This window comes from Echiichthys vipera (genome assembly GCF_963691815.1).
Source record: "Echiichthys vipera genome assembly, chromosome: 17".
Taxonomy (NCBI): Eukaryota; Metazoa; Chordata; class Actinopteri; order Perciformes; family Trachinidae; genus Echiichthys; species Echiichthys vipera.
The window spans coordinates 7,361,212-7,380,005 of NC_139842.1; the positions used below are offsets into that span (position 1 = coordinate 7,361,212).

The following is an 18,794-nucleotide window of genomic DNA, read 5'->3' on the forward strand; positions in this document are numbered from 1 at the left end:
GGCAAAGAAATATGGTACATTTGAAGGATATACATACATATGGTTTCCTACCTCCGTATCCTGACATGACTGCCTGCCTTCACCTCAGCTAAAAGTTTAGAGGAGCGGCTAAACATCGCTGGTCATAGAAAATTATAGGTGCAAAAGATAACATAAAGTAGCACTAATCTTCATTTTAAATAGTCCAAAACTAACAAAAAAAAAATAGGTAAAAGGTAAGGTTATATATCTGGACATCCACAGGCACATTTCTACAGAACTTACACATATTTGGAAGTGTTGGAATATCCAGTTATTTTGATTTAATTGATTGAACGCTCATTAAGAGTGAACATTATCCGCACTTTGAGCAACACTGCACCCGGCATTTATTAATCACTTAGAGCGTCCATTATATGACCATTCCCCCCGATTAGTTCTTGTGAAGTGTTTAACTTAATTGACTAAGTGATGTGAGATAAAGCTAATCTTGCATTAGGAAAGGTCTCAATTCCACTTCTACGTTTAACCACCTGAAACTCTCTTACGCACACACACTGTGCTTTATCCCTGCCAACAGCTTACCGCTAAATACCACCATTTTTTGGCCAAATGGGGCAGGAGTTTATGTGTGTGTGTGTGTGTGAGTGTGTGTGTGTGTAAGTGTGTGTGTGTGTGTGTGTGTGTGTATTTCGGGACATTGGCACCTTGACCACATTCCCGCATAAGGTTTCAACTTATTGGCTGGTTACCTAAAAACCATGGTCACTGTACACCAGACCTCAGTTACCCCAAAACACACACTTAGTGACCACATGTGCTCTTGGAAGCACACACCTCTGAAAGATAATCTGCTCCTGGCCCAGACCTGGCTGGGCTTTCCTTACAGGTGTCTCCTTCCGAATATGGCTAGAGTTTTTCAGGTGTGTGCAAGTATGTGTTGTTTTATGGCCGTTTCTAAAAGCACACATCAATGTGCAAGTGTGTGGATGTACTGTATACATATCTACGCTTTTACATCTGAGTAAGATGGAAATAGGCTCTGAGCGTATGTGGAGATCAGTTTTGACGGACGGCAAGATGAGAGAAGGGGTCACTGTCTTTAGTTTGCTGGCCAGAAAAGCACAGAGAGACACTCATGAATTTACAAACACTAATCCAAGTAGAGATGGAAACCTAACTGTCCAAGAAGCTTTATGGACACTGTGTATACCAAGACTGAACCATTACAAAACCTCGGAAGGTTACCAATGATATACAAAATAAAACGTATCTTGCTGCACTACACAGGATTTTAATGTAAAATAAATTGTATTAATCTAAATCAGGTGTAATAAACTATATAGTATTTACTCAGGCACTGAAAATGACACAAGCTCAGTCCTAGTTTATGAAACTCTTATGTATAAATAATAGGGTTGTGTACTTGTCAGGTTTAAAGGTCCATGCAACATGATTAAAAATGTGGATTTAATTTTTAAGATTATGGAGAGAGTCAGCTTCTTACCTGATAATTATGACCTGGTTGTGTTTGGCATCCATCATTTTGGAATAAGCAGCATTTGCTATGGCAAACAAATGCCTGAAGGAAAGAGTAGCCACATAAAACTCAGATATTTACAGAACAAACTTAAACTCACATTTTTAACCTTCTTTTTTACCTTTGCTGTCTTAATTAAATACCAGTCCCAATTCTTCCATCCTTTACTTAAAACATGTAAGTTCCCCATCATCTTTTATCCTTATTTCATTGTAATTCAATAAAAAAAAAGCTTCAAAATAGAATATGATAATTAGTAATGATTTTTGCGTAGTACAGCTATGTTTACAAAAAATATACTATACACAACAATTGTAGTGTTGCATTTGGTTGTTTGTTTTCAATTAACTGTCCCCAGAGTTTGAGAGTGAACATGACTTACGGAGGGTTCTCTCCTAGAGCACGACCCTTGTACAGCAGCACAATGTCCGTCCCATAGATATTGAACATCTTGTAGGGGTTCACAGATACCAAAATACTACCTATGTATGTCTGGAAAAAAGAAATGAAGAGAAATAGAGAAGAAAAGAAGGAAATGAAATACAAACACAAAATAAACTGATATGACTTTTGAGTTGAAGGTTAAAGAATATTTCAGTAGTATAATGATTGAATGTAGGTGGCTGAATGTCAGATGTGTGTGCTGCTCAGATACTTGCATAAATAAGCTCCCTCTCAGATCTTTTCCTCAGGTTCATTAGAACAGCCCCTTCATGCATCTCCCTAGACAGAAGCAGTAGAAGTTTATTCAAGTTTATTCAAGGCAACAAAGAACTACTCAAATCACACCACCATCAGGACCATTTTTGCATGTTCGCACTGTGCTTAAGATAAATCTGGCCTTTCTTCACTAAGGATTTTGTCAGTCCCTTTGATCAGTCTTTAGGCATGTCCCACCACTGCACCACGTCAGCTTCTAAGAGTCATCCCTTGTGTTTTTGAAGCTTTAGAGCCAGTTATTTGTGTGTAAAACTGCCCGTAGACCACATTGTACTGTATATATGCAGTAGAATTTTATCATTCTCTATACTGTGATAAAGGTAAACATGACTGCAGTTTATTACTCCAAATCATGACAATCCAAATCGTATATGTTTTTTACAGTGATGGATTGTCTTGAATCTAATTTCCTTTTTTTGTTTTTAACATTTCCCTGTTACACTTTGTAGGGCTCTCTGTGATCAGAGGTTAACTCAGGTGTGTGTGTTTTTTTTACTTACTCTAACTGCGTCATATCTTCCACTCCATCTTCCTCTCGTTGCTCCCGGTGAACGATGGTGGGCAGGCTTCTGATTGAGTACATCTAAAATATATGCATATACTGTACATTCAGAAATGAGGACACATGATGCACATATGTACATAGCTCTGTGAAAAATGGTTTAATTCAATATATGCACACACTCACATGGAAATATCAATTATCTCTCTTTCGGATGATTATAATCTTAATTGTATAGAGAGTCCCCATTTACCCTTCGATCACCTATTCTAATCATATTCTGCTCTTTCTAAACCGTCAACACATCAATAAGTTATCCAAATAAGCTACCTTCCCTCTGATTACACATCCTGAATAAAAATCTACTACTATGCAAGGTTTTCACCCTAAAATTACAACTGAAACTGCAAGGTCACACCATAAATGTAAAAACTTACAGTATAGTGCCCAACATTAGCTATTGTCTCTGCTTGTAGTGTAAGGTATGTTTCAAAACTTTTACCTTGTCAAACCAGTGCCCCTGTGGTTCCCCCTCCCTGCTGAGATTCCACTCTCCTGGTTCATGCGCAATGTGTCCCTGCCCCATCTGGCTGTGGGGATCCAGCAGCTCCCCATCTTTATACATGGACCATTTATTGAGGTTCTGCACTGTGCCATGAGGTAGAACTCTCTCTGCACCCCACACATCCACGTCTTGCTGCAGTCCCAAGACTTCAACCCCAGGGCCCTGTGCCCAGTGTTTTTCAGGGCCAGATCCCTGGACCTGGGGTGACACTACAGCATATGAGGGTAGGCGGAAAGAGGCCCCCCGTAGGTGGGGGTTCTGCAGGGCACCAGAGAGATTAAGTGAGCGAGGTTCTGGGGCACTTGGTGCACCAAGTCGTGTCATGATATTACCATCAGGTAGACGGTAGTTTGCCCCACGAAGGTTTGGATTCTTTGATAAAGCATTTGACAGGTCAAGTGTTCGGGGTGCAGCAGTGGGCTGAGAGCGGGTCATCAGAGTTCCATCAGGCAAACGGTAGGTGGCAGATCGGAGGTTCTGGTTGCGGAGAGCGTTTGAAAGGTCAAGGGAGTGTGAATCGGTGGTATCAGCGGAAACAGGATGCCTCAATAGTGATGTGTTTGGGAGTCTGTAGGAGGCACCTCGGAGGTTGGTGTTTAGCATTGCACCAGAAAGGTTAGGACCGGGGGAAGCAGAATTGGAAGCTTGGGTTTGGTTCCGTGAAAATAATGATGATCCCTCTGGGAGCTGAAACTTTGCCTTACGCAGGTTAGCATTCATCAGGGCGCTAGATAGCCCTGGTGATGATACTGCACTCTCAGTATTCGGTGCCACCTCTACCGGATGTGTTAGAATTGAGCCATCTGGTAATCGATAAGAGGCTTTACGAACATTAGCATTGAGAAGAGCAGAGGAGAGCATAGAAGATGAAGGGGTGATGGGCTCAGGTGCTGGCTCATTCCTTGTAACCAAAGATCCATCTGGCAGCTTATATGTGGCTTTACGTAAATTGGGGTTCAATAGTGCAGAGGAAAGCATAGGTGAGGAAGAGGAGGCTGCAGGTGTGGGTTCTGTCCTGGTTACAAGAGTGCCATCAGGCAAACGATATGTGGCCTGTCGCAAACTGGGATTGTGCAAGGCAGAGGACAGCATAGAGGATGAGACGGGTAATGGACCTGGGGATGGTTCAGCAGGTTCTGTTCTGGTTACCAATGAGCCATCAGGTAGTCGATAGGTGGCCTGACGTAGGCTTGGGTTCTGCAGGGCATTGGAGAGCACAGAAGGTGGCAGCCTCCCACTACCACCTCCACCATCAGTGGTAACTGGAGACTCAACAGGGCTCCGGGACATTGTCAATGTGCCACCTGGAAGCCTTAACATGGATCCCTGGATTTGGGAAGTCCGCAATCCACCAGAGAGAAGTTGTTGCTGAAGGGGTGAGGCAAGGGAAGCATTACGTAGCTGGGAGGTAAGCATAGTGGAAGACAAGTGTGGGGAGGAGGGTACAAAAGGGCCAGGAGGAGCTGTTGCCTGGGGAGGAGACAGGACAGTTGTATAAACATTGGCATTGCGTTGTAGAGGAGATGAATAGTAGGCGCTGGGTAGGTGGGAGTTCTGCATCAAAGCATTGGATAGACCAAGAGTGGCATATGGGCTCCCGTCCTGCCTCACCTGTTCCCCAGCTGATATCTCCCCCTGGCCACCAGGTAAGGGGGTAGGGCTCCTCTGTAAAGGCATGGTGTAGCTGGCATTCTGCAGATAAGGGTTCTGAAGTGCACGCTCCAGATAAGGTGATGAGGGTTGAGGGAGGTTTTGAGAATAAACTTCATTCTTTCTTTGGGGGGAGGAGGGTCTCTGAAAAGATGAAGAGTAAGTAGTGGTGGAATAAGGGATAGGGGAATGAAGAGGAGAAGGGGGAAAGGGAAGACCTACAACTTGAGGGTTTGATAAAGCATTTGTAAGCATTGGGGATGGGCCTGGCTCCATCATTGTGTAGTCATACTGGGTGATACTCTGAGATGGTTGGAGAGTACCAGGAGGAAGACTGGGGTGACGTACTGGAGATTGAAAAGATTTTGGTCCTAGACTCTGTGGACTCATAGCCCTGTGGGGAAAGGGGGACAGTGGGTGAGACGTATGGTGCATGGGAGATGTTGAACGGGAGGGCAGAGGAGATGGACGTTGCAGTTGTTGTGGAGATGAAGGTCTACTCTGCAGTCTACGTACTGATGGCTGGGGAGAAAGAGGTCCACTCTGTTTCAAAGAAGGCCGTGGAGAGACAGGAGGCACTGGAGGAGGTCCTCTGAATGACTGCCTAGATTGAAGAGAGGGCTGGTTTCTGGGCATACGGACTAGTGGCTGCCCCCTACCTACAGGTCTGTGGAAGCCTCCTTGTGGAGTACCCATTCGTGTTGACTCCCTTAACCCTGTAGGCCGGGAACCCGCCCTGGCTAACATGGGTGTTGCCGCTATACCCCCTATCTGTCCCGAGGGAGGGGCTGGGCCACTATGGATAGAGGACCTGAATGGGGCTACATGCTGAGTGACAGGGGGCCCATGTCTACTGCGTCTCTGTGAGTAAGGATTAGCTGGGGAGGGTTTCACAGCCCCCATTGGCACCTGATTTCGGCCTCCAGCACCACCTCTCATCCTGCGTGTAGAGGACCGGGCGGGGAGAGGTCGACTGGTGATACATGATGGGGAAGGAGAGAGAGGGCGATGGGGGGAAGGGGGGCGGAAGGTTTGGGGGGGGGACTGAGATCTCTTAGGTAGCGGGGGGCTCTGTCTTTGTGGGGATGGTAGGGGAGGAGAGTGGGAATGCCTCATTTTGGATGTTTGTTTTCTACCTTTGAACAAATGTGGCCTGGTAGATGGCAGAGGCATAGCATCAGGAGGGGGTTGCTGTCTGAAAGACAATCTTGGAGAAGGTGGTGGGCTTCCTCTCTTTCTCAGTGATCCCAGGGGTGAAGAAAGGGGGCTAGAAAGGGGCGATTGGGGTCGGACAGTTGATGCAGCCCTGCTCAACCCAACTCCCCCCCTTGCTCTTGACAGGGATGGCTGAGCTCTAACTGACACCCCTCTCCTCTGGTGTGATGAAGAAGCAGGTGGGCTGGGTGGCCTCCACCTTCGGGAAGTCTGGATTTGACCTGCCATTGAGGCCCGCTGTGGGAGCCCTCTACTATGAAAGTGAGGGGAGAGATGGGGGTCTGGCTGGATCCCTGCTTGGAAGTCCATGTGATGTGGTGAGAATCGAGGTGAAGCAGGTGCCATTGCTCTAATTGATCCTGGCCTACGTGACAGCTGTGGGGATGGAAGGGGACTCATCCGTCGTACTGGCCTAGGTGAGGCCACTGGTGAGTGGGGGGAACGCATCAGTGGAGGCATCGCTGGCTGTATTTGTGGGACCATTGGTGACATTTGCCACATCTGGAACATTTGTGGGTCTTGGGGGAAGGACGGTTGGTACACGTTGGTGGTGGTAGGTGGTAGGTGTGGTTGTAGGGGAGATGGTGACATGTGACGGAGAGAAACAGAGAAAGGAGGGTGACTAGGCTGAGGTAGAGAGAAGTGCTCCTGTTGATTGGTCATTACTGTTGACAAGGGAGCTTGTCTAGGAAGAATGGGGGTTTGCTGTTGGTTCATGACAGTGGGGAAATGGGGCTGTGCAGGAAGGTATGTGGGAAGGGGCTGCTCATATTGTATATCTGACATCATTTCCAGATTGTTGAGGGCAAGAGCTGGATAGGGAGGGGGGGACATTGGGGCGGAGGGATGAGAATGAAGAAGAGAAGGAGGGGGCAGGGTTTCCACCTCTAGTCTGTCTTTTCCAAATAGCCTAACCTGGGGCCTTGGGACCCTGAACTGCTCTGTTGAAAATGGCTCAGCAAGAGGGTAAGACAGCTGCTCCTGTCCATATAGCAGTCCTGTCTCAGCTGGATCCAGCCCAGCATCCATATAAATAGGTTGCTGAGAAGTGTTATACATAGCAGCAGGGACTGTATATCCCAGCATTGGGTCATTATATAGGCCTGAAACAACATCATAACCACCATGCATCATGCCATATGAGTCCGACATCCCATTATTATAAACCATATTGTGGTCATAGTAATCTCCATACAGCTCAGGGTCATATCGGTCATATGGTTCATAGAAACCATCCATGGCATTAACATAGTAACCATATGGCTCTGGTTCCACTGCATACAGCATTCCGTCTTCACCATAGTAATACTCCATCCCTTCATCGCCATAGTGATCTCCATACTCCTCATCGTAATAGCCATAGGGGTAACTGTAGTAATCCACGTCATCCTCATAGTAAAACTCATCATCATAATAAAAGTTGCCCTCATCATCATAGTAACCATATTCATCTTCCCATTCATCATCATCACCATCATAGTAATCCACTTCCTCTCCATAAGGGTCATATGGGTCATAGGTCATGGGTTGTGTCAAGTAGCGTCTAGGTCCCCCCCTGTCATGGTAATCTTCCTCATATCCATATTCATCATCATACTCATAGGCCTCATTGTAATAATCATCCTTTCTCCCTCTAGCATCCCTGTTAGCAAATGACAGACTCTGTCGTCCACGTCCTCCTGCTCGCGCCCCCAGTCGACCTTGGCCTTTAGCAGTCAGGAACCTCCCTGTCAACCAATTAGATGCTGCAGCTATCCTTCCTAGCATCCAGCTTTTAGTTTTAAACCCTGATTCTTCTTTCTTTTTTCCAAACATGCCTTTGAACTTCCCTCCCAGTCCTTTTGCCTCTGTTGCCATTTTCCCTTTGCCCCCTAAACTGGATAAATTTATTGTCTTTTTTGGTGGTGTGGTTTCTTTTGGAGTATCATCCTTTTTATTAAGAAAGCTGAAGCCAGATAGACCTGGCTTTTTGTCAGGAGAAGACGATTTACCACCAAACCCGGCAAAAAGCTTGCTGTTTCCCAGTAGTGGCTTACCACCAGTGGGGGGTTTCTTTTTCTTAGAGAGTCGTAGGAAGAGATGGGAGGTGCTTTTGAGGTTTCTCTTTGGTTTTGCTTTCTCTGGCTGCTGTTTAGAGGGCATGCTGAAAAGAGAGGACTTCCCTTTGAGGCCTGTGAGAGCTTTGGAGGCGCCTTTAAGGTGAGACCTGACATCTGGTGTCTTCTGTGCTTTTGCTGCACCTGCACTCCTTTTCTGTCCCTCTGCAGCAAAGCCCATCATGGCCTTGGATGCTCCCTTGATGTTGACATCACTCATCTTTTTCAGGTTTATTGCACCCATCCCTTTCTTCATCTGTGTCTTGCCCTTATTTACCTCCACCTCACCATCATCAGATGGAGGTGAGAATTTAGGAGGCTTAAATCCCTTAATAGCCACGGCCTTGGATGCACCTTTCAGAGCTGCTTTTCCTTTCACTTTATCCTTCTTGGTAACTATCTCTTCCTCACTGTCACCACTCTCTTCTTCCTCAGTCATCATCTCCTCTTCTTCTTCCTCTGACCCCTCCTCTGACTCACTGACAGGTTTCTTTCCTTTTCCCTTCTTTCCATCATCCTTGCCTTTCCCCTTGGGTGGTGGCTCCTCTGCTTTCTTTCCTCCTTTTCCTCCCTTTTTATCATCCTTCCCTCCCTTCTTTGGCTCTTCTGACTTGCCTTTTTTGGCAGCTGATTTTGCATCACCTTTATGAGGTGGCATGACGTCTCCTAACTCAAATCATTCTAAACAAAAAAAAGTAAGAACAAGTTCCCAAAAACATGATAAAGCAGGTCAGTAATGTTGGTATATGCTCTTGAGAATAAGAGTCCAAATAGAAGCAACTGCGCTCATTCACAATTCTTTTCATGTCTTCTCTAACTTTCCTTCTATCTGATCCGTCTCCGTGACACCCCGGAAACCCCAGCACACTGTGTCCCAAGTCCGTTGTTCTATAATGCACACAGAGACAAACCACAGTACTTCAAAACACGATCTAGTAATGGAGTCGGAATCTCAGCCATCAGTGCTCACTCACATTACAGTATGTCTTCAAGAGAAAAAGAGCTGTTGTCTTTGTGTGAGTAAAAAGAGACAGAAACCTGTCTAGAAAAATCCAAAATGAAATGGTACATATGAGAAACACTTGTCTCACTGATTACAGTCCATTTTGGGTTTACCCACTTGTTGCCTCTGGCTCACTGAGTTTTTCCACTGAAGTCCATCCAGCATAGCAAAAATATCTGTACATTTCTGTTTGTTCCTCTGTAAAGGCTTGTAAATAACTTTCCAGGGTCACACGGTGAATAAAAGACCATGTTATACCAGTGACAGGGTCTGTGTAGTCCTTTGTGTGTCTTCCATTGTTAGTGCATCCTGTGAGTCCAGCAGTGAATCCTCTTCTTGGCTGCCGCACCAACTTTGGCAGGACGTCCCCCTAACAAGGAGAGCCGATGTGCGTATCTGTGTGAGTCTCAGCCTTCAGGGATGTCCTCCTCTTTGTCTGAGAGTGAGTGTGTATGAGCGTTGTATCCTCCCACATCCACGTCAGCTTGCCTTTGTGACCTCCAGCAACCTTCTGCATCTTTCTCTGGTTACTGCAGCTTCATCTATCCCGTTTGCCTCAACTTGAGGCATCATCATATCCTAAGCTCATGTGCATGCACATGTGTATTATATGTCTGTTTGTGTATATGCATCAGAGTGTATCCCTATAATATCGTTGCAAAGGGCACCTTAATGCACGAGCTATACTGCCTCTGGGTAACCTTATCTGCAGGCTCGCTCTTGTATGAATAATGCAGCCTGGCTGAGCTGTTGCTAAACTGTGTCTGAGAGGTGAAGCCACGCAGAGCCAAAACACCCACACCAGCAGGAGCAGCATGGACACGGCTGAGAGTGATGCATGCTTAAATGTCCGCACAGGCATTCAACAGTATATGCACACACAGTACATAAGGGCATGTTCGATGCAGGAAAATACAATGTATGCCTTCACACTGTCAACTAACAGGAATTATAAAACCACCCCTTAGAATTAATATGTTAGAGCCTAATTTAATTGAACAAACTGAATATTTCATTTCATTTCTGTCTCATGATCCTATAGTGGTCATTAGGCATTTTTAAAAAAAATCATGAATGGCTGTAATTTCATAACAATAAGATCCATTGGAATTTATAATAAAATAAATCTATAACTATTTTATCTATCTACAAAAAATCTCTAAATTATTTGTCTCCTCTTCACTATGACTAAAACTCACAGACACACACACACACACACACACACACACACACACACACACACACACACACATCTCTGCCCTGTCAGTAGAAGAAAAAGATGTCACATGGGTTTACGGGTGTAAACGACAGATGTTGATTCATTGAGGACGCTCTGATGTTAGCTCAATGATGTTGATCTGATGTTAATTCATTGATGATGGGCTGATATTCCAGGAGGTCATCTCAGTGGCAGATATGAATGTTTAATGGCTGCCCTGTGTTCTGCCTACGCAGCATGGATAAAACATTCATCGCAGGCCTCTCTAAATATATCACAAAGGGTCAACCCCACCCTGGCCTGCTCCCCAACCAATATATTATACATACGGGATGGTGTCAGGGGTTAACAGCCAGACACCATAGACCAGATGGAGGATAGAAAGCATGTAGCAAAATAAAGAACATTATAATCTTTCTGATAATAGCTAAACACTGAAATATGTAATACATACAATGATATTTTATTTATTTATTATTGGAAATTATATCTTTCAAGGTACTCAAAACAGCAGAAAGATCTTTTTCACGTATGTCAATTACAGTTAACCGCCAACTTTTTTGTCCACCAGCTGGTATTGGAAGAAATAATAGTCTTGACCTAAGATAGGAACTGAGCAGAAATCTGCATCATGTATCCCCAGGAGCAGTGACCATGACAAAACTCTAAACTGCCTGGAGGCTGCAAAGTAATAACAACAACAGCAGTTGTTAGTATCATTTAACTGCAGACTGAGATAAGGAGGTAAAGAGTGGGCATAGAGGAAAGTTCAAAAGTTCCTTCCTGTCTCTCAGATGCTCACATACAGTGAAGTTGTTGGTCACTTAACAGGTAAAAGAGACACACAAAGAGATCTATTTGATATGTGTGATATGTATCTGCTGTCTGGCTGATGTGGTCTGTTGACTGAGTGAACTGGGAATGAAAAGAGTGCAGATGACAGAGATGGAGGCGGTGGGGGAAGGAGGGAAAGGGAGACAGAGGTAAAGAGAGAGTTGCATCAACAAGCTGCTAATGAATGAACTGCAGATTACATAAACGCTGAAAAGATGCTGAGGAGAGAAAACAGTGGAAATGAAAAGAGGGAGAGGGACATAAAGTGACTCACTGAGAGGAATTGATCAAATGAAGTATAAGAAGTAAATAATTTCAGTAAAGAGGGGGAACGACAGCACTAGAAAATAAAAAATGAGAGAAAAATGGTGATAGTGGGAAACAGAAGATGGAGGGATGAGAGAGAACGACAATGGAGAGTTAGTGAGAGAGTGCGGGATGAAGGGGAGAGTCTCCTCGCCTATGTGTCAATCACTGACAACGGGCTTTCAGCAGACGCAGTCAGCGACACAAGACTAATAAAGGAGATGAACTAAGCAGAGCGCAGCCAACAGGCTTATTTAATGACACACACACACACACACACACACACACACACACACACACACACACACACACACACACACACACACACACACACACACACACACACACACACACACACACACAAACACACACACACACACACACACACACAGAGACCATGCTAACATGCTGATGTTCAGCAGTATAATGTTTACCATGTTTACCACCTTAATGAACCATGTTAGCATGCTTACATTTGCTCATTTGCACTAAACACAAGTAAAGCTGACGCTGATGGAAATGTCATTAGTTTTGTGGGTATTTGGTTATAAAGTATTGGACAAATTTTAAATTTTAACCTCATGATGGTACCAGATGAAACGTCAGAGGATCTCGACGCAAAGTTATTCAAATTAATCCTGAAGGGGGCATGGATGTTTACATAAACTATCATGGCAATACATCCAATAGTAGTTGAGATATTCCCATATGGTCTAGAAGTGATGGACTGGCTGACAGACCGATATTGCCATCCCTAAACACTAGACGATAATGTGATAATTGATATAAATACAATATGGTATGAGTCAAGGTTACAGCCCCTAGTATTTAGTCAATCTGTCCCTGGAAAAGTTTTACTTGATTACGAAAACTACAAGATGAAAATGACAGAGTGACAGAGTGACAGAGAGAGAGTGAGGGGGGGGGGGGAGAGCGAGAGAGAGAGAGAGAGAGAGAGAGAGAGAGAGAGAGAGAGAGAGAGAGAGAGAGAGAGAGAGAGAGAGAGAGAGAGAGAGAGAGAGAGAGAAAGAGAGAGAGAGTCTTTTCAGACAGAGAAGGTGAGGCAGGAGGTTGAGGAGGCTGGACTCAGGTTTCCTGTAAGCCTTAAAGCTCCATTCAAGTCTTAACCTTCCCTGCCAGGTTACTCCGTAACTTAACAATGGAGAGATACCAGTTGCCACTAACACACTGATGACCTGCCACAGAGTATCAAACACCAACGCTTGGCTGCATCGACTGCTATTAATAGGCATGAAAATGACATGCTCAGTTTGACCTCAATGTATTTGTTACCAATTAATTGAAATACCAGTGCTTAGTAGCAGTATCAAATACAAAGACAACACTTCACTGGGTAGTGAAACTTTACAGTACACGGGCTGATCCTATTACGATTTTAGGCATTTAGGTGATGCTGTGATACATGAATCTCACAGTATCTAGATATATTAGTTAGGTGATGTGATAGCTCACCAAATGACATTTACCAGGTCACGGCTAAAAAAAAATGTGTTAAAAGGACACCCGACCGACTTACACATGAAGTTATCTTCAGTCATCCCAAGAACTATTACACAGCCTGTGCAAACAGATGTATGATGTCTTTTGTGGGTCTGGAGGGAGCTTTTCAAAGCTTTCACAGCTTGAAGAAATGCACTATAGGGTTGCATTATGGGAAACCAGCATCCAAGCTTGGCTTACACTCTGGACTAAAACTCTTAATATTTCGACCTCTGAGACTTTGATTTTGCTCATTTGCTTTTTTAAATCTGTCTCATGGGAGTCCCCCAAATTTATAGAAATGCAAAATCACAGTAGAATGAACTACAACAACTTGCAACTAGGCAAAAACAGCTTGTAATACTTATTATTGCAAGCTTCAGTGCATTTTGACTTAAGACCTCCTCTGCAGCACAAGATGCATCATTCCTCTGAGTTTCATCAAACAAATGTGATGTGTAGTTGTGAAGTCAGCTGTGTAGCCTTTGTGAGCTTTTTAAAGTTTGAAAGTTTTGACCAAATTTAATCATACAATTTCAAGGCCAATATATACATTTTTAATGCCAAAACACAGCCAAAAACACAACTCTTACAAGGTTCATAAATAGGACATAAATTCCATATCTGAAGCTTCAACCAAAGAAGAATTTAATCTAATGGATATTAACCACATAAGTTGGAAGAAAATATTACTTATAGTCATAACACTATTTTAACATCTGACCACAACATGAACTAACTCTCAGTTCTCCCCTTTTCTCTTTCGCCAGATGGCTGCTCGCCTCCTTGAACATCACTGGTAGAATCAACCATCCTGAACTACAACAAGCACATCAAACAGACAAAACTCGAATGCAACATGTGAACTGCCACACTCTCTCAAAGCAATATCAATTATCTGTTATAATGACTGGCAGTGTTTGGGTTTGAGCAGCTTACCTTATCGTTTTGGGGTTTTGATAGCTCTAATATTCCCAAATATCCATCAAAACGTGTTTGTCTGGAATAAATCTTCCGGCTTCTGTCTGCTGCTCCTCTCCTAGACCCTCTGTTGTTTTATAGCCCTCTGCACACACACAAACATACACACACACATACACAAACCTTTCCTTAAATTACACAGCCCATCTGGACACACAATGGGCCTTTACTGGTAAACATACCCTCTGTTGCTTCAGTGGGCTTTCAGTGATTACCTGTGCATCTATAGTACAAATGTACAATAGTGAGAAAAGAAAAGTTGGTGCAGGTATATGACTACTCTTTACATCTATCCATGCATCAGTAGTGCAGCGATTAGGTTTCATAGCACACATACTGCACTTGTACACATGGTGTGAGTGTGAGTGTGTGTGTGTGTGTGTTTGTGTGTGTGTGTATAGCTGTCTTTTCTCCCCTCTGCGTAAGTGCCTAAGTAAACAATCGTGCCGGCCCATTTGGCAGGATTACACGCACAAACTACGCTATCATCCTCCCACACTGGCATCCCGACGTCAGAGCCTAAAGACTGATTTGTTATGAAACCTCTTAGTTACAATAGGTTGGGAAGCGTGTGTGTGTGTGTGTGTGTGTGTGTGTGTGTGTGTGTGTGTGTGTGTGTGTGTGTGTGTGTGTGTGTGTGTGTGTGTGTGTGTGTGTGTGTGTGTGTGTGTGTGTGTGTGTGTGTGTGTGTGTGTGTGTGTGTGTGTTAGGGAGCCTTATCAGAACTCCTCTTATATGTACACTCACACACACATGTGGATACAGCTTTGTTTAATGTTACCCACTACACTACACTACAGGTTCACAAGATATGAAAGGATAAGATGATTGTGTGTTTAGAGTAATTTTAGCTCTTAGATACTTTTCAGATTTTGGCTCAATATTTCATGATAGTGTTACAGTGTGTGCATCTCAGACCTGAACGTCTAATGCGTGTGGCCACTATGGTCTATAAAACCCTTAATGTTTCGGTATGGTGTCTTAGTCTTTGCATCGTGGTTTGGTTTACTTGATCTAGAAGGCTTATGAAGTGGGAGCATATCAGTGATATACCTCGGCCCTAGACCATGTAGTGATTTATATGTAAGCAGGAGGATTTTGAAATCAATTCTCTGACGTACAGGAAGCCAGTGTAATGATTTAAGAATTAGTGTAATGTGCTCACATTTTCTGGTCTTTGTTAGAACTCTAGCTTTATGTTTATTTTTTAACTTTAAGTGTATTATGTGCATGTACGTACATGAGCTAACCCATCCCTGGGACAAACATCTGTGCACAACATGTACAGAAAACAACCTGATCATTGGTTAAAGGCCTTTAGAGAGATTACCTTAACATGCAGTACACCATAGTCTATTAGCCTTTGCCTTATGTAAGTACATTATGCTCAGTCTACACAAACAAAAGCAAGACTATTTAGTAATTTGTTCACTCGCTGTTTGCTTATAGGTTATAGTGTAAAGCTCCATACAGGTGAGAGTCTTTTGTAATACTGAACGTACCCTTAGTTTGGTGCGCAGGGAAGAAAACAATCATGAAAAGGTAAAACTTCTCTCTTGTAAATCGGCTGAATAAAGGAAGTTCCTGTATATAATATGCGTAGGCTTAAATCTGTTCTTCGTCTTATGAAGCATGTCTTTTTTATGGACAGTTGAAAAAGGGTTGCAAAATTCTGTGTTTTTATTCAAGGTGGAAACTTTGGAAATTAACATGGGGATGGGGATAAAGTAGAATTAAGAGGTAAAGAATTGCAATTACTGTATGTCATATATGGATAAAAACAAACTTTTATCTTATCTTATAACTTATCCATATATGGATAAAAACAAACTTTTTATCTTATCATTAACAGACATAGTCATTTATTTGCTAAATAAATCCATTAGTTTGTAAAATAGCCTAAATACAATGTGAAATGTGCCACGTGGTTAGTTAGCGAGCATTAGCTAGCAAGTTAACTAACTAATAGGGAAAGGTAGCCTACTTTGAAGATTTGAGCTGACTATGAGGGCTGTGTGCAAACTTAGGGTTTAAATTGGACAACTAGTTTATGAAAATAAAATAAAAGGTTTTACAATAAAGAATAAAAAGAAAAACATTCATTAAGACTCCTCAATTAATATGCTTAATCAAGTTACAGCCCACATGGTAACAGCTAGCTAGCAAAACAATATGATGTCAAAGTTCTAAACTGTTTGCTGCTTCAGGCTATTATCTGCTGGTTAACTGAAATATCAAAAAATAATATATGTATATATATATACAGTATATATAATATATTCACAACCGTCATATAATCCAAACTCACTTGAAAGCATGTAACTTGGTCCTTTGGCTGAGACACTGGAGTAGTGTTAGCAGGAGTGTTGGCTAATGTTACACATGTTAAGGGAGAATGCACTGTGCATGCAGAGGGTTGTAAGTGTACTGAATTCTTAAGCTCAAGTCACTTTTATAAAATAATAAATAAATAAAAATCATGTACCCCTGTCTATGCTCTGCCTCCACCTGGTGCTGCTAATAGCCTACTGCGCCCCGAAGGAAAACAACCTACAGTCTTTAAACCATTTTAAAGAGTTTAAATTCACAAACTTGGATCACAGCGAACACAAAACAACACCTTTTTGTATGTTCTGTGGAAATAAACTGCAGCCATAATTACAAAATGAATTAAATTGATCTTTTGAGCAAGTAGAATGTATTTGACTTTGCGTTTCCTAAATACAATCTCAGCTTTTCTTGCAATTCATAGGTTGTGTGTGCTTTTAATGTGGTTACCTGTATATAAACTACTCCTATAGGTCCAAACAACAGCCTTCTGATCCAGAATATCACCTATAATGCGAGGGGGTGCATTTCACGGCAGGGGGGCTGAATATGGCACAACACCTGGAAGTCTCTAGCAGCGTCAATGACAAATATGAATCAAGGTTCTGTGACTGCATTCCCTATTTCTCGCATAAAGTGTTTTCAGATACATAAGTTCGTGTCCCGTTTAACTGTAGGCCCTACAATGAGAAAGTTGTCTGGTGGGCACTGCTTGGTTTTGTCTCGACTGGGTCACACATTCCTATTTAACAGCTTTAACAGTATCGTACACTAAAATATGTTTCTGTGCTGCCAGGATATAGTGACAGTTTCAGCAAATATGACAGAAACATATTTGTGACCTACATCATCTTTCACTGAACACTGTGAAATGATCTGGACATGTGATGGAAGAGTGCTGTTGAATGCAGTGCAAGGCTGCAATGCAATTCAATTTACATATTTGAACTAAAACAAGCCAACCGACCTAGTATTTCTTATGTATACGTATTTCCCCCCTAAATACATTCACAATTTATAGGTAGGATTTTTTTATACTGAAATGGTGCAAAGATTTGAACATTTCTCCAAATTCCTGAGCTTAAGTTCCCTTGGAAATGTCCTGACCCTCCCCCCGACCCACTGAGCCACTGTCTTCACCAATCCCTCCACATTGCACCCGTATTGTGTCGTTAAGTCGCAATATAAATGTCCTCAGGATTTAAAAAATACATGGTGTCATAACATCATGTGTGACAATGCTGAACCTATGATGGATATTTAACTTGGTCACCTCACACATTTAATTGTCTGTGACATAATTAGAGCAAACGATGAAGCCAGAAGTGGTCCACACTCAGAATTTGGCTTGTATCTATAGGCTTGCATTGTATCAGAGGGAAGTGGTGACTGTCGAATCAATTCAGTTCTTCACTCATTTCATTTATTGGAGAACTTTTAACTGTCTCTAAATGAGTGTTCACCCCTCAGTGAACCTACAGTATAGTTAATTGAAGGTTAGTCAGATGTTTCCCTCTGATCGTTCAGTTTTTCACCGTTCAAACAGACACACAGTAAAAACCTGACTGGGTTCTCAGCTCAGGTGAGCGGCTTCGTGTAATGAGCAGGCTGAAGCAGAAGAGGGCAGAAGAGACAAAAGAAATCAGGGTCATGATACTTGTCCCTAATGCTGATGAGTTGTGTGTCATCTTTTCTATCAGCCAGAAACTGTAGGATTATATGTATTAATTCAACAATTAAAAAAAAAAGTTATATATAATGATCACATAAAGTACTGGGATCCAACAGTAAATCTCCTGGTCCTGCACAACAATTTACAGCCGGTGATCAAAGATTGTATTGGCTGTCAGATTCCTATATTATCATATCAAATTGTAATTGAATTGAAAAATCAAAAGTCATAAGTGTAAATATATGGTTATGCATGAAAAGCACAAATGACACACTACAGCAGATCGTGACTGTTTATATATCATTGTCAAAATCTGGTCTTTCTGGTCTTCTGAACTAAACCATTATAATATATATATTACATATATAATATATTCCACAATATGGAATCTGACATTTAATTACTGTTGTTAAAACGAGACGAAAAAGGAACTCTTAGGTCTATCAACCATGTTGTGCTGCAGTTATTAGTCACAGAGACATTGCTGGCTCTTAACGTCTATGACGCTCTTCATACTAGTCCATTTAATGCCACCGAACAGTCAGTACGTTTATGCTACACAGAGGGAAATGCACATGACATTAAAACGAACCAATTGGCCGCAGTGACCTGGAATTTAGCTGCTTTTTGTCATTTGACGTCACACACTTAACTGGCAAGATTTCAGTAACGTAAGACAAAAAA

At 42.6% G+C, this 18,794-nt stretch overlaps 3 protein-coding genes across 3 annotated transcripts in view; all 3 read right to left on the reverse strand.

Moving 5' to 3' along the window:
- Window positions 1-4,413, reverse strand: part of myo15aa (myosin XVAa) — a gene marked incomplete at its 3' end in the record, with an annotated part of 36,196 nt that extends 31,783 nt beyond the window's left edge. Inside the window, exons 1-5 of the mRNA XM_083931048.1 lie at window positions 3,244-4,413; window positions 2,740-2,822; window positions 2,179-2,242; window positions 1,902-2,011; window positions 1,487-1,561 (exon numbers count right to left, since the gene is read on the reverse strand). Coding sequence (XP_083787174.1) covers window positions 1,487-1,561; window positions 1,902-2,011; window positions 2,179-2,242; window positions 2,740-2,822; window positions 3,244-4,398 — 1,487 coding nt within the window. The 5' untranslated portion in view covers window positions 4,399-4,413. The remainder of the gene's footprint in view (window positions 1-1,486; window positions 1,562-1,901; window positions 2,012-2,178; window positions 2,243-2,739; window positions 2,823-3,243) is intronic.
- A 38-nt stretch (window positions 4,414-4,451) lies between these two features.
- LOC310959762 (uncharacterized protein) lies at window positions 4,452-6,516 on the reverse strand (the record flags this gene model as incomplete). Its single annotated transcript, XM_083931221.1, has 4 exons — window positions 4,452-4,568; window positions 4,918-5,100; window positions 5,249-5,350; window positions 5,473-6,516. 4 exons carry the CDS (start codon window positions 6,514-6,516, stop codon window positions 4,452-4,454), a joined length of 1,446 nt encoding a protein of 481 aa, XP_083787347.1.
- Window positions 6,517-6,583: 67 nt separating this feature from the next.
- Window positions 6,584-8,925, reverse strand: LOC310959764 (uncharacterized protein; the record flags this gene model as incomplete). The annotated part of the gene is made up of 2 exons (XM_083931223.1): window positions 6,584-6,672; window positions 7,296-8,925. The coding sequence occupies 2 exons, from the start codon at window positions 8,923-8,925 to the stop codon at window positions 6,584-6,586; spliced, it is 1,719 nt and encodes a 572-aa protein (XP_083787349.1).
- Window positions 8,926-18,794: the final 9,869 nt, after the last annotated feature.